Source organism: Mesocricetus auratus, unplaced genomic scaffold, assembly GCF_017639785.1.
Source record: "Mesocricetus auratus isolate SY011 unplaced genomic scaffold, BCM_Maur_2.0 Super-Scaffold_4256, whole genome shotgun sequence".
Classification (NCBI taxonomy): domain Eukaryota; kingdom Metazoa; phylum Chordata; class Mammalia; order Rodentia; family Cricetidae; genus Mesocricetus; species Mesocricetus auratus.
In genome coordinates this window covers 54,476,366-54,499,322 of record NW_024429182.1, presented here as the reverse complement: position 1 = coordinate 54,499,322, position 22,957 = coordinate 54,476,366, and the positions used below count along the sequence as shown (strand labels likewise).

The 22,957-nt window shown below is 42.1% G+C and overlaps 1 protein-coding gene across 18 annotated transcripts in view; it reads right to left on the bottom strand.

The window, feature by feature from the left end:
* Window positions 1–22,957, bottom strand: part of Ppp6r3 (protein phosphatase 6 regulatory subunit 3) — a 112,876-nt gene that overhangs the window by 6,258 nt on the left and 83,661 nt on the right. For 5 of the 18 annotated variants that reach the window (XM_040750457.1, XM_040750463.1, XM_040750434.1 and 2 more), the window contains 8 exons: window positions 19,768–19,854; window positions 15,373–15,470; window positions 13,260–13,314; window positions 12,399–12,529; window positions 8,676–8,797; window positions 7,421–7,574; window positions 6,920–7,026; window positions 5,290–5,440 (listed from right to left, as the gene is read on the bottom strand). In XM_040750457.1, the coding sequence (XP_040606391.1) occupies window positions 5,290–5,440; window positions 6,920–7,026; window positions 7,421–7,574; window positions 8,676–8,797; window positions 12,399–12,529; window positions 13,260–13,314; window positions 15,373–15,470; window positions 19,768–19,854 (905 nt within the window). The remainder of the gene's footprint in view (window positions 1–5,289; window positions 5,441–6,919; window positions 7,027–7,420; window positions 7,575–8,675; window positions 8,798–12,398; window positions 12,530–13,259; window positions 13,315–15,372; window positions 15,471–19,767; window positions 19,855–22,957) is intronic. The other 13 variants (XM_040750472.1, XM_040750480.1, XM_040750449.1 and 10 more) reach the window with 4 other exon arrangements.

Below are 22,957 nucleotides of genomic sequence, written 5' to 3'. Positions count from 1 at the left end.
CCATCCTTTTATGAGCAAAGAACCCTCTCTTACAAACATGCCTTCCCCACTATCAAGGCCTGACCCCTTCCCAATCTCCTGAAAGCTCTGTAAGAAGTGGATTGTGGTGCCCGCTCTCATCTCTACGGTGACTCGGAATGTTTCTTCACTTTTTCAATCTTTTTGGTTTACCTGCCTGTAAATTGCTGTCTTTTGCTCATATTCTGAGTGGGCTTCTCTTTGAGACAGTTCTCCCTATGTAGTCCAGACTAGTCTCAAAATGACTAGTTAGGTTGGAGACATGGCTCAGTTGAAAGAGTGCTCATTTAGCATGCACTGAGCCCAAGGTTACCTCCTCAGGATCTGAGAGCTGGACTCAGTAAGATCATAAATTCAAGATTATCCTCCTAGTGAGTTCAGAACAGCCTATGCTATATGGAACTCTGTCTTAAACAAAATATTCTATGTATCCCAGACAGGCCTGGGCTGTCCAAAGTCCTTGACTGGCACTTGTGATTACTGAGATCACCCCCCCGTGGCCTTTATTGTTCTCATCAGCACAGAGGGATTCCTTGAATACTAAATTCCACTCTCTTATCTAGGAACTATACATTTCTTTCCCAATCTGCTTTCTGCTCTTCCTAATCACTGACTGGAGATTTTTAACATCAATGGGATCATCTCACTTCTTTGTGCATTAGTTTCTGGTTTTGCTTTCATTTTTTTTTATTTTTATTTTGTGTATGAGTATTTTGCCTGCATGTAAAATTGTGCACTATGTGTATGCCTGGTGTCCATAGAGGCCAGAAGGTGTCAAATCTCCTGGAGCTGGAGTTACAGATGGTTGTAAACTGCCACATTTGAGTGCTGGAAATCAAGCCTGTCCTGTGGAAGAGTAGCCAGTGCTCTTAACCTCTGAGTTGTCTTTCCAGTCCCTTGTTCATTTTCATCCTTTTAAAAAAGAATTATTTATTATGTATACAGTGTTCTGCCTACATGTATGCCTGTACTACAGGCCAGGAGAGAATACAGGTCTCATTAAAGATGATTATGAGCCACCATGTGGTTGCTGTGAATTGAGCTCAGGTCCTCTGGAAGAGCAGCCAGTTCTCTTAACCTCTGAGCCATCTCTCCAGCCCTGGTTTCATTATTTTTTAATTATGAGTAGGTGTGTCTGTATGTGAGTATGTGTATCTGAGTGCAGGTACCCTAAGAAGCCAGAGGTATCAGATCTCCTGGAGCTTGAATCACAGATGGCTATGAGCTGCCAGACCTGAGTACTAGGAACTGAACATGGGTCCTCTGGAAGAGCAGAAGGTGTCCTTAACCACTGAGTCACCTCTCTCCAGCCACCCTTCCTTGTTTTAAAAAGAAGCGCTTTTCTGCCCATAGGTCAGAAGTATATTCTACTTTTTTTCCGTTAGCTCCCATGAGACAATGGACACAACAACTGGTTCCAGTGGCTCCTCACCTCTAAAATGTGGACAAGACTCACAGGAGTCTTGACAGGAAGGAGCTGCTGCATACAAAGGGTCTAGAGAATGAGTCCTGGCACTAAAGGCCTATATGTACATGCATTCTTTTATGTATGCGTTTTAGACAGTATGCAGCAAGATAGTAACACAGCGATTTTCTTGCCTGAATTTTCCAAGTGCTGAGATGACAGGCATGCACCACTATGTACTGCTGGATTCTCTTTCATGTGGGTGTGGCATATGACTGTGTGCATCTGCCCTTGTATGTATGTTTGGAGATCAGAGGTTGATGTTGCATGTCTTCTACAACTACTCCTCACATCATTTGAGTCACTCTCTCTCTATGAACCTGAAGCTCACTACTTAAACTAAGCCGGATGGCCAGCACGACTCCAGGGTCTGTCTGTTCTGTCAATGCTGAATTACAGTTGTACACTCAATACTTATGCAGCAAAGGTACCTCAAGTACAGTAACATCAGTTTCAATGCCTGTGTCTTCATAGCATGAATGCATGGGTGGCAGGCAGATCTTACAACTGTACGTTTTTGCCATCCAGGCAAGCTAAGAACCTTGAATTTCTACCTACATTTTAAGAGTATTTGGAACAAATTCCTTCTAGGAACTCCTATTGAACCTGAAGGCTAATTTGACTTGGCAGATGTCTCTGTAGCATAGAACTAAACTGTCCCATGATGGTGTGTAATCTCTCTACTTGCCTAGGTCTGTAGTGACCGTTTGGATGTGGTCACAGGTGCAATCATGGTGGATATCTCACTACATAGGTCATCTTCAAACTTCTCTACAGAAATCTTCAATATATTAATTCCTAAATGAAAAGTGTTTTGTGAAAGGAATGTACCAACACCCCTAGCTTAAGGTTACTCATTAAAAAAATTTGGTCTTGACCATTTTTTTTCTGGCCAGTTTTGCTGAATTCTTAAGTTTGTTACTGACTTGGCTAGCTTACTGCCAAGTCTGCAAACCAGCAGCTTTCACTGCTCTTTCCCATCTTTGTTTCCAGGACAGTCTACAGAAGAAGTGCAGAGACAGCTTCCTTCTATCCTCTTGATTTCAAAGTAGATGCACCTGGCACTGATACTTCTTTTAATTCTTAGTAAGTTAATGGGATTTACCCTTTCTGTTATGTTGGTTCAGAGTATTAACCATGTATTAACTGTGGAACCTTATAAGAAAAGTCAAATTTCTTTTATCTAATGATGAATTTTCCTGATACCCAACCATCCTTGAATTTCAGGGAAAACCCTTGCATTCTGTCAGTAAATAACACTCACAGGACTTCTGTACTTGTTTGCTTGGAAGTAAGTGCTTTACTTTGTGACTACTTCTGTGGTTTTGGAGTGACTTCATTGCCATCATGAAATGATCTGGGTGAGGAGTTTGGCATTTTCTACTTTCTGTAACTTAAGCTGACAATCATATAACGAAGCAGCACCACGTTGATATTGGCCAGTAGGCAGGCATCCCTGTGTACTTTGCTTGTTTATGTCCAGAGATCCAAACCTCAGTATACCCTTTATTCTCTTTAAATGCGAGCTCTCTCTTTTGATGACACCAGACTCTTTATATATTCTACCTACTCTTTCCTGGTTGTGACTTGTCTTTTAAACTCACCAATATTTTCCTTTATGGTTAAAAAACATTTCACCCTCAAATAGTCAAGACATTTTCTGTCTGAAGCTGCATGATCATGTCATTCCTATTCACAATGAGGCCAGATTTTGTTTTCTTTCAAGGGGCAATCATTTTTTATTAGTTTGCAGTTTTCCTCACTGGAGTGTATGCCATTCTAACTTTTCAAGTTCAGGCTGAGGAGGGGCCTTTGTGTTAGTATTTGGTCATCATCACTTTATTAAACAGTCTCAGGGTTTACCTATGGCGAAGCCCTGACTCCTCTTTTTGCTCCTCTTCAGAAATAGCACACCTTCTGTGAAACTGCCTGTGGATGATGCGGATTTGACTGATTTTAAACATCATTTTTGCTGAGAAAAAAACCTGGTACATCTCTCTGCATTTATTTCAGAGCTTTACTGTAGGTTCCAATAAGGGTTTAAATTCTTTCCCCATAAAAAATTTATGTTCTTGTTGATGAGGTCTCATATTTTATTAAAACACACATAACTTAATCACCTGATTTACAGAACAAAATGAGTTTTCTTATGTATCCAAAAAAAGTTAATTACAATTCTTTCTTTTTTCTTTTTTTGAGACAGGGTTCTCTTACTCTGTATTGTTTTTGAGGCTGTCCTGGCACTCTCTCTGTAGACCAGGCTGGTCTTGAACTCACAGAGACCCCCCTGCCTCTGCTTCCTGAGTGCTGGAATTAAAGTCGTGCGCCACCAACACCCAGCTCCCAATTTTTACCTATAGATTTAATCAGAATGTTCTACATAGAAAATCAGTCTTTAAACAATGACTATTTTATTATCTCACATCTTTACAGATTTCATTTTTATACTGCATTCACTAAGATACCAACAAAATGCTGAGGAAAAGCAGACACTAGCTAGTGCTGGCTCTTGTCTGTAATATTCTACTATCATTAGTAATTACATGTCACTCCAATGTAACCTCATGCCGATAGTATATAGTCTTGTAATTTAAATACACTGCAGGGGGGCTAGAGAGATAGTTCAGTGGATAAGAGCATTGACTGCTCTTCCAGAGGTGGTTTACAACTACCTATAGGTTCAGTCTTAGGGTACCTGACACCTTCTTCTGGTCTTTGTGGGCACTAAACACATGTGGCGAAGACATATATCCAAGCAAAACATCCATACACATAAAATGGGAAAAACAAATAGGCTGAATTTTGTTTGCTATTTTTAAAAATTATTTTATTTATTATTATATGTATATTGTGAGGTAGGTATGTGTGGTGTATCTGTGTGTCTTAGAGGACAACTTTTAGGGGTCTGTTCTCTCCTTGTGTGTGCATGCATATGGAAGCCAGAGCTCAACCCTGGTGTCATGCCTCGGGAGCCATTCAATTTGTTTTTTCAGGCCCTCACAATGGAACTTGGGGTCAAACAAGTAGTTGAGGCTGGCTGGCCAGTGAACCCTAGGGTTCCTCCTGTTTTTGCCTCCCCAAGTGCATGTTACCATGTCCAACTTTTTATGTTGAGTACTCAGGATTAAACTTAGTCCTCACTCTTGCAAGGCATGCCTTTTTACCAACTGAGCTGCTTCTCCATCCCTAGTTTGCAAGCTTTTTAATGGAAGAGTGTTGACTGCATATGCCACAAATGGCATTTTTACAATTTATTTCTCATTTGTGGTTTTGTCATGTGGTGCCCTCGTTAGGCAGTGAGAAAGGCTCTAAGCACTGCTTTAGATGCAGGCCAAATCTTGATGGAAGTGTTTCTGTTACCTCGTTTCCAGATTTAAACTTCTATTACGATTGCTTTTCTATTCCATGAATTGTAGAGTGAGTCTGCTATTGTCTAATCAAGTCTGGTGTTGTTAGCACTAACCTCTTGCTGCTGAATGACAATGATTGCATTACAACTACAGAACACAATTTATCTGTATGCCACTGTGTCATGGGTGGATGGGGGGCTCTGCAGCCTCTGCTCGTGTCAATTTAGCAAAGCTGAACACTGTCAATCTGCTAGACTCTGAAGACACATACACATGAGGAAAAACACACTTTAGGGGCCTAAAACTCTCCATCTCTTGGTTAACATTAATGGAGGTGGTAAAAAGATAGCAAGCTTGCCTTTGAATACTCATTTGAATCTAAAAATGTTTGTGTCTGGCCTATTCCCCCCTTCCTCCCAACAAGCTGTCACCGTAGGAGCCCCAGGCTCTGGTTACCTTTTGAAGACGGCAGTCTCTGTCTTGGCGTCTACAGTGAGGCTGAGTGTTTCCTTCATGCCGCCATTCATCACGGTCTCAGTTACCTTGTCTGTACTCTCGGCATCCTCTTCCCCGTCTGAACTGGCTTCCATGGCCACACTGCCTGGTGCTGAAAGTGCACACAGTGGATGGTCACATCCACCAAACCTACTGTGAAGCTGATACCCTTTTCTATGAAGACTCCTGTGCCTTAGTCCCACCTACTGCAGCTCCACCTGACTAAATTCTTGATGGGTACCAGTGCTTCTAAATGCCCACTAGGGTTTGCTCTCTCACAGGTTTTCCTCACTGGAGGGATGGTAAGTTCCAAAGAACCACATGGTCCCAGTTTCCTCCCAGCAGACCCCATTGCTCTTAGGCATACTCTATAACACAGGGGAATGTGCCTAGGGATCTTTCCTTTGTTCTACAATACAGGAAGCCACATGCTATGTTGGTCATGAGCTTGGACTTGTCAGATTTCATGATCTGAACTCAGTGCCCCCAGCCCCACATTTAATCTGTGCAACCCCAGACAGCAGAGACTATTCTGTGTCTTTAGCTTCTTACCCATCAAATCAGCTACAATGGTATTTTAAATGTTAAGTTGCCACAGTTTAGAAACAATGTCTCAACTGAGTAACCCTTTCTATCAGGTGGGTCTGTGGGGGTCATATGGATGTTAACTGATATAGGATGACATATCCAATTGTGGGCCAGGCTCTCAACTGTGGACAAGTGAAGAAAGCTGGTTGAGGACAGCAGCAAGGTAGTGTTTATGCTCTCTCTGCTCCTGCCAGTGGATGCAATGTGGGTAGCTGCTTGATTTCCAAAAGATGGACTATAACCTGGAATTGCAAGGCATATAAAGCTTTTCCTTTCCTATGTTTTTTGTTGGGGGGGAATCAGAATTTTTATCATATCAACAAAAATGAAACTTGAATACCAAGCCAATGAAGTTCTGACAGAATTTTTGTGGTCTCAATTATTTGGAGTGATAGTGCCCCCATCAGCTACCTCTTCTGGCTCTGGCTTTGGAGCCTCTGCTCACTGCCTCTTTCTCTTCCCAGAAACTTATTGCTTCGTTAATTTCTAAGGCTCTTGCCCCCATACACATTCACTCCCTACTAAATGCTCTGTTGATATCATTCTCTTCATTATTCTGAAAACAGTTCAGAGTCAATGCAAGAAAAACAGGTGAACAAACATTCTGAGCTCCCTAGGATTCAGACAGATGAACCCTTCATCTGCTTGTATAGGAAGGAGAAACTAGTCCCACAGCCTAGACCAAGTTTACACCCCCATGTGCCTCAGCAAAACTTTAGGGGTCTCCAGGAACAGGATGGAGGCATGGTGTCTTATCTGGTCTTCTCTACTTTGAGCATTATGCTTCCTCCTCTCTCTGGCTTTAGATATGTATCCTTAACATTGACATTAATTGGAACCCAACTCCTTCTAGAGCTCCCTTTTTGTGATTCTGTCACAATACAGTTTCTTCTCCTGTGATGATCTATGAACATCAGAGTCACACTATCTTATTTTCCTGTCTCCTTTTAGCATGATCTGGTTTCGTCTATCTGCTGTGAGCATATTGGTGCACTGCACTCACCCTCTGGCTGAGTGGTCAAGGCAGCTGCACCAGGTGTCAAGGGATCCATAGGCTCAGTACTGGTTTCCATTTCCACAGGAGAATTACTCCTTAAAGACTCCTTTGTGCTTTCAGAAAAGAGAAAATTCAGATGTCAGCAGCAGAAACAGACCTCAGTCACACAAAATGAAACATGAAATCCACACTTGGTCAGGGACTGATTCTAACTCCCCTTAATCCACCTGGGGAGCATATGAAGTTCCACAGTTCTGGAAGTGCCATCTTCTATTCTGTTTTGCTAAACACCCTGGAGCTGACCTTCCAAGGGTATCTGATGAAAAACCTCTTTTGCTGTGGTGCACAGCTATGGCAGTATGCCCCAATCACATGCTGACTTTTAACCCTGTTTGAGGCACCACATTCAACTCAGAGGTAAAACAAGGTGTAGAATACATGCTTACATCAAATGCATACCACCTGCTTCACTCTGGAAAGGGTTCAAGACAGCACATGATTGCTCACCTCAGAGAAGATGTGAACTCTGAAAAAGAAGCCCAGCCTGTCTCTTTAGTTGGCATCTGCTCCTCTGTGCTCCAGACATCAGATCCCACTGAGTCTAAGGGTGCACCATGGGTGGTTTCCATTGGGACGTCAAAGTTGGCTGACCAGGAAGGTGCTGAAATGAAGGGAGGATTAGCATTTGGAGAAGTTATCCCTTGAGTTTAACAAGGGACCATCTTTCTGATGCTGAGTGTGGTGGGGTGTGTATGTCATTTCAAACACTTGGGAAAATGAGCTGGGAGAATTGCTTAAGCCCAGGTAGACTTTGGGGACCCTCAAAATGGAAATTATTTTTCAAAACCAGGTTAGCAGATGAGAAAGTAGTTGCTATGGGAGAAAAGTTAACATGGTGCTACTTGGGGATGAGACTGACATAAGACTGACATAAACACTGGAATGCAAGATAACCTTTGTGGCTTTTCATCTAGCAATTTGATTCCTAGGAATATTTTCCTATAGAATTATTATACAAAGCTACAAAGCATACACAAAAATTCCACCTGACAATTATGTTTCCTGCTCACCATATGCAGAGCTCTGGGACCCCGGCGTACCCCATTCATGACTCCATAGACACAATTATTTCATTTCTGTAGCATATATAATTATGTGTGTGCAGTGTGTCTTTGAGTGCAGGCACCCACAGAAGGTAGAAGAGAGATTCAGATTCCATGGAGCTTGAGGCAGATGTGAATGATCTAACAAGGGAGCTGCAAACTGAACTCAGGCCCTTGGCAATGGCAGCATGTGTTGATAACCACTGAGTCACATCTCCAGCACCGTGTGTGTGTGTGTGTGTGTGTGTGTGTGTGTGTGTGTGTGTGTCTGTCTGTCTGTCTGTCTGTCTGTTGGGGGGCGGCAGCACATGCTCTCTAGCTAGATTTGTGAAGACAATGTACAAATCGAATCAGTCATCTCCAAGTATATTTAACTTGTCCCTCCTTAGGAAAGATTCTGGAAATGTAAGCCTGAAAGAAGTTACAGTGGTGGGAACTGTACCTCAGAGACCATCTCAGATGCCACAGGCCATTCTTTTGCCAATTTTCAAAACCAGGCTATTGCCCCCTCCCCCCCCCCCCTTTTTTGAGACAGTGTTTCTTTGTAGCTTTGGCTGTCCTGGAACTAACTTTGTAGACCAGGCTGGCCTTGAACTCACAGAGATAAAAACAGGCAATTTCAAGCACTAGAACTAACTCATAAGGACAGGGTGACTCACGCTCACTCAGGTCCACCTCCATCTTGTCCTCTGTGTTTGCACTGCTGGACTCAAACAGGTCTTGTTTGGCCCCATCTTCTTCTTCCGAGTCTGTACTTTCTTCACTGTCAGTACTGCCAGAGCTACAAAACAACACTGCAATATTTTAGCTGCTTAATCAGTGACCAGCCATGTCCAGAAAAATTTAAAGGACACCTCCAATGTGAAAACACACTGCACTTGAGCTAAACCTTGCCTGCCTATACCATTTCATACAGAGGAAGGTTCTATATGTGCCAAGGGTACTACTAAGCATCCTTCAAGACTTTTTGTTTTGTTCTTTTGTTTATTTTAAGACAGGGTTTTTCTGTGTAGCCCTGGCTATCCCAGAACTTGCTCTGTAGACCAGGCTGGCCTCAAACTTAAGAGATTCAGTTGCCTCTCTGTCTCCTGAGTACTGGGATCTTTTCTTCTCCTTATCCTCTATACACCATCTTAGGATGTTGAAAAACATTTTTTTTAATTGGGAAGAGAGACTTCTAAAGTCTGCACAAGTTCCTGATACGACTTCTGATTTGCAGTGAATGATCCCCACCAGCTGTGGCGTGCATGCATTCTTTGCAAGCATATGTGAAGCTGAGGCAAGAAGGTGTGTTTGGTCATGGTATAATATTGCAGCAACAGAAACCCAACTAAAACAGAAATTGCTGGGACACACCTGACCATATTTTGAGGAAAATTAGGGAAGGATTTTAGAACACTGAGCTGGAAAAGCCATTGAGTGCTTGGGTTTCAGTATGAGTCCGAAAGAATGTTGAAAGAAATACAGAATGGAGACCTGGCTTGTGAAGTCTAAGAAGGAAGCAAAGACTGTATCTGGAGCAGTCAGTATTTGGTATTAGAAATCAGGGGTTTTAGCTGGGTGCGTGCCTTTAATCCCAGCACTTGGGAGGCAGAGGCAGGCAGATCTCTGTGAGTTCGAGGCCAGCCTGGTCTACAGAGCGAGTTCCAGGACAGGCTCCAAAACAATACAGAGAAATTCTGTCTCCAAAAAAAAAAAAAAGAAAAGAAAGAAAGAAAGAAAGAAAAAAAAAAAAAAAGAAAAGAAATCAATGGTTTTGGTCAACTGGGGCTGAAGAATTGGCTATGATTTACAAAAGACCAGAACCACTAAAGTGAAACCTTTGCTTTGCTAGGACAATCAACACGATCCAGATGCAGCTGAGATTAAGAGACAAGCATAACTGAGTCAAAATTTTCTGATAAGTGTTTTTTGTCTGTATGGATTTGAGAACAACTTGTAAGCAGTTATGAAAAACGACCTCTCAGGTAGGATTTTGTTGGATAGTGTGTGGAACTCATGGATCTAAGTGGGGAAGGAACTAGAGCTGACTAATGGTTATCTCCAGTTCATCAACACTCATGAGTTTTAGAGTCCAGTGCATCAGCCTGTAGAGCTATGTATCTTACTTTTTACAGTATTATGAACAGCATCGTTTAGTAATTTCAACAATTCCAGTAAGAAGAGACCTTGGAAAAAAACTCTTGATCCCTTTTCTGTGTTACTGTATTTGATCTGCCTTAAAAATAGTTTTTATGCCAGAGTCTCATTATGTAGCTCAGACTGGTCTCAAAATTTAAAGCCCTCTGCCTCAGGCCGAGCATAAAACTACAGGACTGTGATACCACAGCTGACCTGCTACAACTTTTAAAGGTGTTTCTGCACACCTGCTCATGACAGCTACAAACCAGTTTTCTTCTCTGTAATACGAACAAGTCAAATTTTTATAGTCAGAAACAATTGTGTGGTCTCTGAATTAGAGGGATAACAGCCTTTCATTTCAGTATCCTAGGAGTTGCTATTTCTTTCTGAAATGCTTTGGCACATCAGTGAAGTCATTTGGATCCAGACTGCTAGAATTTCTCATCTTCTTGTCTTTGGCTCCCCAAGCATTGATCTTATAGGTGAGTGCTAATAGGCCTGCCTGATGAGAAACTTTAGAACAGAAACTCAAGCCTAATAGATACAGCACTGTTCAAGTTACACCCCAACCTTTTTCTTAATTATGGTCCTTCATGTCATTCAAAGATTATTTAGGTTGTCACTAGCATATAGGCTGTTCATTATCTCTTATCACTTTCAATCTTTTTACTGACTGTCCAAACTCTAGTGACATCAATACTCATTCCTGCCATTAGCTTATACCTTTTCTCGTTCATTTGGAAGCTCACTACAATCATCTTCTAGAAGAGCAACTTCAAGTTTCACTAGTTTCCTCTGCTGTTTTTGTTCTGTTTCAGATTCTACTCTAATCTTTACACTATTTATTTGGTTTTAATTTGCCCATTTTCTATTTTCTTAACATAAAAGCAAAGGTCACTGGTGTAAAGTGCTTTAAATCTAATATAGCTAGTTATTTGGCACTTTATTTTCTTTCAATTTGAAAAACCATGAAGTTCCTTAACCCGCCTTTTCCCAGTTTCACTATGTAGCTGAGGGTTAGCCTACAGTTCACTCACAATTGTGCACTAACTCCCAAGTGCTCAGGTAAGGCATGTGCCTCCACACCCAGTTCCCACAGACTTGTTACTGATTTCCAATTTAACTCTTCTAGCAGAAGATTTAGCAGCAGAAGTGTTCAGAATTTTCCCAAACTAGCTTTAAGGCCTGAATGTGGTCTTTTGTTGTGTTCTTTTGCTGGATAGAATGCCTACTTTATAAATGTGCAAGTAGTACCTGCTGGAAGATGGTGTGGTTCAAGTGGTCTACTTAGCAGCCATATGAATTCTGTCTATTTCATTAATTACCAATTGGGGGTGCTGAATCATCTGCCTGTAACTCAATTTGCTTACCATGCTTTGCAATTCTATCCATTTCTGTCTGTTGAATTTGAAGCTGTGTCATTAGGTAAAAAGGAGTTTAAAACTGTTATGTCCTCACTGAACTTGGAAGATATTGCTAATTAGCTGCTGAACAGAGATGATTCAGTGTGTAAAAGTGCTTCGTGTCAAGTCTGATGAATTGAATTTGATCCCAGGACCCACTTGCTCAAAGGAAAAAAACCTGATTCCTGCAAGATATCTCTGATTTGTACACATGCATGTGGCTAAGGAATGTATGTGCAAACATGCACAACCTAAATAAACTTTCTTCACTAAGTTACCTGCAAAGGAGAACCAGATTAATTAAAAAAAAAAAAAGGAGGAGGGGATATTTCAGCTTCCTTTGTAAAGAGTTTTAGGATGTCATGTTGCTAGAAAAACAGAGGGAGCTGGTCAATCATCTTTTGATTGTCTATTTACTTAATGTGCATGGGTGTTTTAGTTGCATATGTCTGTGTATCACTTCTGTGCCCACAGAGGTCTGAGAGGACTATGAGCTGTCATGTGGGTACTAGGAATGGACCTGAGGTCGTCTGTGCTCTAATCACTGGGTCATGTTCTCCAGTCCTCAATCCATTCTTGTTTGTTTTTTGCTTTTTGTTTTTTTGAGACAGGGTTTCTCTGTGGCTTTGGAGGCTGTCCTGTACTAGCTCTTGTAGACCAGGCTGGTCTCAAACTCACAGAGAGCTGCTTGTCTCTGCCTCCCGAGTGCTAGGATTAAAGGCGTATGCCACCAATGTCCGGCTTCCCCTATCCATTCTTAAGAGCATTCCTCCTGAAAGAACAAAGAACTGGCCTTGGGTTTAGCCTACATTGGTGGTGCTACGTGCAGGCCTCATGCTATGAGAAGCTCTGGCGCACCTGGACCTCCTCTGAGATTCTGGAGTAAAGGCAATGTGCTTCTCCTCCCAGATATCCTCCTCATCAGAGCCGCCATCATCAAACTGCTGTATCCTTTCTTTACAACATGCTTCAAACAGAGCAATATTTCCCTACAGAAAAAAAAGTGAGCAAAAGAGGAAACACAACTAAAGTCAGAACTGTTATCTCTCCCAAATTACCAGTGAAATTATTTTTTCCATTTGCTTTTTAAAAAATGGTACCCATCACATATACCCAAATAAAGCATAAACACAAAATGTTAGCATTTATGTAAATAACAAAAAAAAATCCCAAGAAAGACTGAACTTTAAACTAACATGTAAAAGGCTTGGATATATTCTCCTCATGAGTTCTCTTGTACCTCATGGGATCATCCATTTCATTCTGAGCTTCCTCTCTGTTCCAGAGACCAACAAGGAAAAGACCTGGATCCTGCCTGCTGTTACCTGCCCAAGAAGCCATGAGGGGTTGCTATAACCTAAGGAGTTGTTTCACAGCAAATAAAAGTTTCTCATGTGTCTTGTTTATTAGAGAAGCCTGGTAGAGATACTGATACTGAATCAATCTATGTTCGTTTCCTGCAACAGAGGCCAAATCTTTATGGTGCAAACACTAAGTGACCAGGGTCTTATTAGCCTAGTCACAGGTTGCAATCTCCTGCTTGCAAGTCCAGGCAGACATCATGACAAGTTGACACTCATTAACACACCTAGGATGTGGGATCCCAGGCTGCAAAGGGGCCTTGGGTACAGGGCAACCACAAGTAGCTTCCAGCAAAACCCGTCAGTTCTCCACTTCTCCAGTGGCACATCACTTACAACAGGCAACTTTTATACTCACACTTTCATTAGTATTGAGAGTAAAGTTGATATCTGACACCCGGTCAAAAGAAACACTGTAAAGAAAGCATAAAAAATGTTAATCATCCATAAGTGGCTATAAACAGTGCTGTGTAATTCTCAAAATTCAAAGTACTTATATTATCATTGTATTCTCCATCAGTAATACCCACCTTTCTGTATTCAATGGTGCCCTCCCTGGTACTAATGAATGAATAGAGGACAGCTGGAATGGGAGCCTGTTGAGATGAGGCTGTGAGGCCCCTAACAGTCTTTTTACAATGAACTTATAACTTCTGTGCCAACTATGATTTCAGGAACCATACCAAGAAAACCAAGAAAAAAGGATTCCTTAACAACCAAGTCCAAACATGAAAAAGCACAAGAGCACTGCCAGGTACTAGGACCAACTCAAACATGAAACACAGGGCAACCCTGGCCATCCTGCCACCATGACAGTGAGGGATAGAAGCAGTCACGATGAGCTGCCTGATTGTTATTGGTGGGACAATGTCATCAATCTTCAAAGCTGAGTTCTAACCAGTCACCAACCCAAGCACTGTGTTCTAAAAGAGAATGCCAATTCTGAACTTGTAACACTTAAAAGAATCCAGATAGGAAAATCCAAGATGTCAAGTGGGGATGGTGCTGTGTGTATGATATGGGATGTCCTTCTGTATGCTGCGAGTGTGTTGCTTTTATTGGTTGATGAATAAAGCTGTTTTGACCAATGGCTAGGCAAAATATAGTTAGGCAGGAAATCCAAACAGACTTATAGGGAGAAAGAAAACAGAGTCAGGGAGATGCTAGGTACCCACCAAAGGAGTAATATGTTGGAGCATTAGCAGTAAGTCAAAGCCTCATGGCAATATATAAAAGAAATGGGTTAATTTATAAGAGAGAGCTGGCCGGTAATGTGCCTGAACCATTGGCTAAACAATAACAATTTAATATTAGTATCTCATAAGTAGCGGCAAGAACCTGGTGGGCAGAAGAGAAACTGGTCCAGTGGGACCAGACAAAGAAAAACTTCTAACTACATGTGTATATTCTGAGTCTTCATTGATTGCTAACATTGCAAACACAATAATGCCTTGTGTAGTGTTCTTGTTCCTTGTGGACAGAAATGAGTCAATGTGCAGGGCATCTGATAGCTCAGTGCCTGCTGTTTGTAGTAGAGCCTCTGCTCCACAGGGCCAGCATTAGACATTCATGCAGCGTGATATAAAAAGACTTTATCTTCCCAGACTGCAAACTCAAATGTGTAATAAAATAGCCTATATTGGCTGAAGTCCAACAACTATTGCAAGCTACATGTTTTGGTGTCATAGTGGACTCAGTGAGAATCACCACCTGAGATCTAATCACAGTGGCTTAAAATTTTCCTTTCACCCTGTTCTCAATCTACAATCCTCATGATGGGATGTGTTCTCCTTCCCAGGCAGGATGCTACATGCTGGCTCTCAGTTCTGCTAAGCTCCTGTGTATTTCCTTTCACTCCTCTGTCAGTTCTGAATTCCCTCTCTGCCTTTGACTCTGACTGCAGAACAATGGTAAGAATGCTTGGCTCTTGCAAAACAACCCAAACATCCTTACAGGGATTTCCCCAGAGCAGAGAGCACATGAAAGCAGGGTTGGTCCCACTGCCCTGATCATCTGCAGGAATACAGGGCAACAACATGCTAAACAGTTTGACTTCTCACCAGAAAGCAGACATGGGAAGGAATTACTGAACTGCTTACAGTAATGCATTACATACACTGAAAAGGGCAGAATGGTGGCTGGGGTCTTTATAAGAAAGATAAATTGAGTGCAAGGGCAGGTATATATGATACCAGATGCTTAGGAAGCTGAGGCATGAGGATGCCTGAGTTCACAACTTAGATGACACTTAGATGAAAAAATAAAGATCACCCCCTCCCCCTCCTCCACTCCAGGAGTGTGGCTCTTGGCTGTTGTCCCAATTACCCAAAGCTCAAGGTTAGACACTGCAAGTAAATGACAGATGGGACCTCCCAGCTCAGGGGTGTTACAGACTTCAGGAAGCCAGGAGAATCATGGGTCACAAAAAGCATGTGTGAGTAGTCACTAAGGAAACAGGAAAATTTACTCACTTGCCAATGTCGTCTTGATCTGCAAACTTCTCATCGTTGAAGCCAAACTGGTCAATAAAATTGGACGTCATTTGTTGCATCTGATAATCAGAAAAGGCCTGGCAATCCCAGGACCAGTGACAGTGACATCATGATTCTAATGACATTCTATATATTACTTGCCCATTTGTGTTCCAGAAACCACTTTAATTCACACAGCTATGAGGCTTTAAAAGTTGGTGTTTTTTTTTCTTTAAAGAAAGAAAAATCAAATAATTTCAGACATATTTTGCCCCAAAAGGGGGAGTTTTTGAAATGTGATACACAAATTGCTCCATTATTCATTATTAGGAAATACTTAAGGGATCACACTAAAAAGTGACTACTATAAATAGTCTTTGGACAGAAAACTAGGTTAGCCTTAGTGTGAAGAGGTGAGAGACATGCAAGTCTGAAATTATGAAAAACACCATCATCTCCAGACACAAACAACAGCAACCTAAACTATAACACACCAACCCCAACTTCCCACCCTTTGCTGGCCCCCACCGTATCCCCACTCCCACCCACCATAGCAAAAATAACATCAGAGGAAGAACAACTGATGGACGTAATCGTGGTCCTACAAATGCTGGCCTAAGTCTTGGAAGCTGGGAACAGTCTGAGATAAGGAACACTTCTACAGAACATACCTGACAACAGGAAGCTGTATAACCTCATCAGAAACTGTTCAGAAAACCCTGGAATACTATAAGGTCTACAGGGGAGCCAATTCTAATTCCATCAGGCTCGGTTGAGTCTTCCCAGATGGAAAATGGGGGAGTGTTATACTCAACAACACCCAAGTGCTAACAGTTTACTTATGCCATCAGGAAACATGCCCTCACTACACAAAGAGAACAAGGGCCGCTTCACCTCACTCTCACCCCGACAATGAAGACAGGACCACAGGACTACCCTGTGAGCACCACATGTGGTCAAAGACAGAAAAGAGCAGTGGGACCCATGCAACAACACTTGCTAATGAAGGCTTTTTTGAGGCCACTGGTTGCAAAGGAGGCAGTTGTAGTTGAGCTGATAGATTTCTCCTAGGTCCTCAGCAGAGCCCACGCCCCCTACCCTGCACTGAAGAAATACCTGTCATTCATCTTGACCACACTAACCCTCATAGCAGGGAATTATGGCATGGATAATCCAAATTGTATGTAATTTAAAAATAAACTTCCTGTTTGGCTTTGGAAATTATATTTTGTTTAGGTGTGAAAACAAAACAAAAACAAGGAAAACCTAACCAATTTAAGTCTCACTTTCCTCTCAAGCAAGACAACACCCTCCTCCATCAGGGCCACAGAGATGACATAACATGAGCTTAAGGCGACAGTGGACAGTTGGCTGCAGGACAGGCATTCACAGGGCACCCAAAGAGGTGGTGTGGCAGGACTGTACGGGTAAAGGCTAGAGTATAATTGAAGCAGTCATGGGAAGATGGTTACAGCGAAAGAAAAGGAAAAAGTTCTAGTGCTCTGGGTAATAAAAGGAAAACAGAAAAAACAGCCTTCGCAGCCACTTCAGCAAAAGAAGATCAGGTACTTTGTCCTGAAGCCTTATCACTTATGAGGCAAAGAGGATGCTCGATATTTCCCAGGTGTGTAAAAGATCAATGAGGTCATCTGTTGAGCAAGCAACACAAGATAGACTATACGCTTATCTATCTAGAATCTCAGAGCAAGGCAAGGGCCCATCCCAGATGCTTTGTTTTCATGCTGCTTGTAATACAATTCTTTTGGATAGAAATGGAAGAAACATTCCTTGAAGTTCAACACCACCAATAAATACACTGCAATGTATGCATATCTACATGTACATACATATACACATACAGATACTTTCACATATACCCACATGTACTTTTATTTGTTGTCCCTATGCACATAGACAGAGCTACAGCAACTGAAACTGGGATCAGAGTCCTCCACTGTTCTCGGTCTAGCACTGCTTCTGGGAAAAATGAAAGGACTTCCTATTTGTATCGGCTTTCTACACTACTGCTACAGAAGCTAGCACAGCCAAAATGAAGAGCTGTGACAATCTACATGCAAGGATGCTGAAAATGTCACATGTCACAACCTAGAAAGCAACCACACATGGCTGTAGTTACATTTAGGAGCACTGTCCAGTACTGTCACCCTGAACACTGAAACTGCTTTGAACTCAGTCTGACTTGTCCCAAGCCTGCGTGTGATGTGAGGTGCTAGAGGTGTCAGCTTACTTTTGACACCTCTCCACCCAGTAAAGGGGATGAGCTCATTCCCTCCACACCTCTGGGAAGCAAAGTTTGGGGGACACTAGGAATCTAGAAAGTACTAGAACAAAATAAAACTGGCAGAGGCACACACATCATGAGGCACTGGCTCACTGCTCAGGGCCACATCTGTGACAGGGTTACCTTGTCAATAACTGTCCCGTATTCTGCACATTCATGGGCTCTGAGTAGGAAGCCCAATTTTAAGCAGGAATGAGAAATTTAACAAGTAGCTATCTATACATTGACATTCTGCTGACAATGGAGGCTGTGACCACACTGTTAGGTTACCCCAGATCATCTTTCTCTAGATGTTTTGGATCAGATTCATTTCAAAACAGTTCATGATTGGTTCATAGTATAAGTGTGCAAAAAAAGAAAAGCTACTGCAAGCATGTTATCAGAATGACTAGCAATTACTCCCTACATATAGAGGTTACAGCCAGAGGATGGAGCCCCTAAGCTAAGGGTCCTAGAAACCAGTTTCGTGACTGGACTGAATATGAGAAAATATCCAAAAGCATGCATGGCTCTAGAACCAGGTTATCATGTTAAGTGAGGCAACTCATTTTCTAGATGCCTAAAAATAATGTCTAGATTAGATCAGTAGCTGTAAGTTTAGGCATATGCAAGTCTTAGTCTTCAGTTTGATTTACAGCAGTGAGAGGGTATGCGTGACAAAGTTTACCAACAGTTAGTAAGATATGAAAAGTATCCTTTTTCTCTTTATGTATTTTTAAAATTTATTTATTTAGTGTGTGTGTATATGGAGATCAAAGTCCTCTGATTTGAGGAAGTCAGTTCAGTTCTCTCCTTCCACCATGTGGATTGTGGGGATCAAATTCAGATCTACAGGCTCAGCAGCATCTAAATGGCTGAGCCACCTCACTGGCCCAGGCATTGTTTTTCAGATTTTAACAGGCACGAACCACCTTGACAGCTCACATTGGATCCACCAAGCTTTGCTCTGAGGTTACAGCAATGCATTTGGACTCACGCCTGGTCAAGCTGACTGAATATTCTATGGTGTAAGAGGGACAAAGAGAGCACTGACAACACACACAGGGCTGCATGTAGCACAGTTTGCTGTGCTGGGCTGCCTAGGTAGTCAGCGCAAGAAGCAAGATGTGTGCTCTCCAAGAAGACACTGCTTCTCCACAGTGCTCCCTAACGTTAAGGGAATGGCTGCCAACAGGAGCTCGTGTCAAGAAACATACAGGGACCAGCAAGTACAGATCTATCTGTGAAAGGCTAAACTTCCTCAGTATCAAAAGCAAGCAAATGCTCAGTTGCAATACTGGAATGTGACAGTCATGCTGCAACTTGGAAGCAACAGACAGTCACACAAGAGAACCAGAAGCTTTACTTTGACCCCAGTAAAAAATGTTTCTGAGACTGAGAAAAAAACCAAGTACCACCCAATATAGTGTGGCAGTGTTTCCTCACTCCTGTTGTCAAACTGATGCTTGGACCAGAATAGTTGAGGACAGCTTTCCCCCACGAACAGCAGGTCATCTGCTTCTATTCTAAACTCTCAGACTCGATCACTGTCAGTTTTCTAAGAATGGCCAAACTATGGTTAGTACATATTAATAATGATCTCCTGTTTTTGCCAGAAAAAATTAAGTGCAGTTACCACATGAAGACCAGTTGGGGGCAAGTGGCAAGAATGATTCCAACTAAAATTTCATTTAGATGCCACACAACACAATTAAAGGACACTGAGGAAGGATTGACCATGTGGTTCAGAGGCACTGCACAAAGTTTACTCAGATGCTTAACCCTTATTTCTGCCATTCTTAATGAAGGCCTCTGCCATGAATCTAAGTAACAATGCACTGCCATTAAGGACTGCACAGTGAGCATGTGAGGTGACCTGATGACTACTTGTTTCATGCAGTGCTCACCAACATCCATCATTCCTCACTGTTACCCAGGAACACAACAGTATAAGCCCACCTGGCAAATCCCCAGCTCTCCCTGTTTCAATCATTACTGCCTAATTGGTATCGATTCCAAACCACATTCTAACACAGTGACAGATGCTGATTCAAGGGCAGCTAAACTATGCATTGAAGATAAAAATAAATAGCAAAGCTTTAGGTGTGACTCACTTGCTGCAAAGAGGAATCCTGTGAGAAACCCGTGTCTTTAAAGTCAATTTCATCATCACTGGATGAATGAATATGGCAGGTTGTAACCTATATGCATAAAAATGTAAAAAGCTATTTAACATAGAAAAGTGGTGGACATTTGTATCAGCATCATTTAACGAAAAAATATCACATTCAGTTTTTGTTTCAACGTGTTAAAAACCAAAAAAACCCAGAAATAACAGTTAGGTTGTCAAGCACACCCAGTCAATGTAAAGTCCACTCTCTGGCTACACACCCAGCTGGCTGGTGGTTCCACTCCTCAGGACTAGCATCCCCAGGAATCACACAGGAACAATTGATTACTCCATTCAAAAGGGGAAGGCAGAAGTAATAGTACAGTGAAGATGAAGAAAAATAGAACATATGTGTCAGGTCTGGGGGGGTAAAACACTATCCTAGAGATCACTCATGAGCCACTAAAACACCAATCTTGTAGATAACGATTTCACTCCAGTCTTGACTTTCCTGCCTATACCAAGAAAGACACTGGTCACAAATGCTCTTAAGTGAACAGTACCCTGACCAATAAAAGACCCTCTAAAAAAAATGGGACCTCCCTGCCCTACAGGGAGTAGGTCAACTCTCAGTAACTAAGAAAACCTCCAACATGAACTGCTCACTATTCACGGGTAAGTGATGCTTGCTGATCAGAAGTGTGCTGACAGAGGTCAAGGTAAGCACTGTTCTAGTACAGCCCGCACTGTTAGCACCTATAACAATGAACAGTCAGTGAAATTCCTTGAGAAGTGGTATACTTCTGAAGGTCACTTATAATGAACTCTCTACAATTCTTTATAACAGTTTACTATATAGCTTTGACTTGCTTCTGGATCAGATCTACCAGCCTTACTCAGCCTCCTAAGTGCTGTGACTACAGGCACGTGTCCTATCCTGCTCTTCTATGCTTTTAGTGCAAGTGGGTAGAGATAAGACATAAGTGTTCTCTGTCAACTGCTGTGCTTCATAGCCTGGCATTAGCAAACCAGTTCACATCATGCTAAGCAAATGTATATTTGGGGTACAACCAGAGTATAGGGCACAGAAACAGGACAATTTAAAGTTAGCTGGCTTGAGCTGGGCAGTGGTGTCACATGCCTTTAATCCCAGCACTCGGGAGGCAAAGACAGGCAGATCTCTGTTAAGTTCGGGGCCAGCCTGATCTACAGAGTGAGTTACCGCACAGCCAGTTCTGTTAACAGAGAAACCCTATCTCAAAAAATAAAAACAAAAACAACAAAAACCAAAAACCAAAAGTTAGTTGGCCTGAATGAAGACTTAAGAAACCTGGCTGCTTCTGGGGTACAAAGAAAAGCATAGGTCAGTGACTCTCAACCTGTGGGTTCCAACCCCTTTGAGGCCACAGATATTTACTGTAACAATAGTAAATTTGCAATTATGAAGTAGTAACAAATAATTTTATGTTTGCAGCTCACCACAGCATGGGAAACTATATTAAAGAGTGACAGCATTAGAAAGGCTAGAAACCACTGGCACAGGCTTTTCCCCTCATAAAAACCAGAGTTAATCATACCATTAAATAAGGAGGAAACTTTTGTGGAGCAACTAGGAAGGACATGGGTGCTAAACTGTTGCTGTGAAGCACTTCCCTCCAGGGGAGTGTTTATAATGTCCCCACTTTGGAGTCAGGGTCTCATTACATAGACTAGGCAGGCCCTGAACTCAACTAACATTATTGGGGTGTGTTACTATACTCAGTTTACAATGTTTTCTCCAAAGATAGTTTTAACTAATTATGATTACTAACAGCACAATGCAGGCAGACATTCAGTTGTGTGTTAGTTGAGGGTATAACTGAGGACATCCACACCGTAAGAATCTGAAAGAATGAATGGAGCAAGCTAAAGAGAGGATTTCATTGCCTCACAGGGGATCAGAATCCCAACCCATTCACCACCAGCTATGTGCAGTCTTGAGTTTCTGATCTATATCACACATCCCTTCTGAGGCACCAGAAGCTCAGAAATGTCACCTTTATTCTCCTTCAGCTAAAACCTCGGCTGTTTTCTATCTTGTTCACAGGTGCCTGGCCACCCTCACAATGTAAAGAAACCCTACTACTCTTCACCAAACCTGCCACCAGCTAGTGAGTGGGCTAGTGAATAATACCAGTGAGGCATCTTGCCCTGCAGCAGTTTGTGTTCCTCCAGAAACCACACAGATCTTAGAAAAGTATACATGGGATTAAGTCACATTTTACTTCTCAACTTAGTGGGTTCAAATCTCAAATAAGGTCTCACTGTCTGCCTCTGTCTTTACTTCCACCCTTATTTACTCTGACACAATAGCCACAGCAGATTCTGTACCCACCCACCACATACACTTGCAGCCCCTCCTCTGAGATCTTTGCTTCCCTCTCTTTGGCTATACTACCATTATCTGTAACGAAGTTTTCCTTGAGCAGTGTTTAAAAAAAAATTTATGGGGGTGGGGAGCTGGAGAGATGGTTTAGCAGTTAAAAGCATTCACTGCTCTTCTAGAGGATCCAGCTTCAATTCCCAGCACCCACATGGAAGCTCACAACTGAATGTAACTCCAAGATGTGACCACCCTTACACAGACATACATGCAGGCAAAACACTAATGTATGTAATTTTTGAAAAGATACTCTGTGTGTGTGTGGGGGGGGTGTACAAATGCCAGAAAAACACGTACAGAGGCCAGAGGACAACTGTTCAGTCAACTCTGTCCTTTCATATTTACATAGGTTCTACAGATGGAACTCAGGTCTCCAGGCTTTCTTGCTTGCTGAGCCTTCTCAACAGGCTTTCGACAACCTATCCAGAACTTCCCAACTTGCTCCTTGATGCTATCTCCTCAGCAGGATACCACAGAACAGGCTATTTGACAAAGTCCTGCTTCCCAAGCTTCTGTTTCTCCCCTGCTTGGTAAGTACTAGTATCCTCTATGACCAGCACTGCAGGCACTTGAATGTCTGCTCAAAAACAACACTAGCAAATCGCTAAATGACTCCACTCTTGCCAAGGTGGGCATGTGAGATTATGTTAGTTGCAGGCATGAAAAGGCAGCTAACAAGGTAGCACACTCTTCCATAATACCAGTCAGCATTGCTAATATGTTAAGAGAACAAATAATGAAGTGATCAGTTCACTGATATACTAAAGGAACA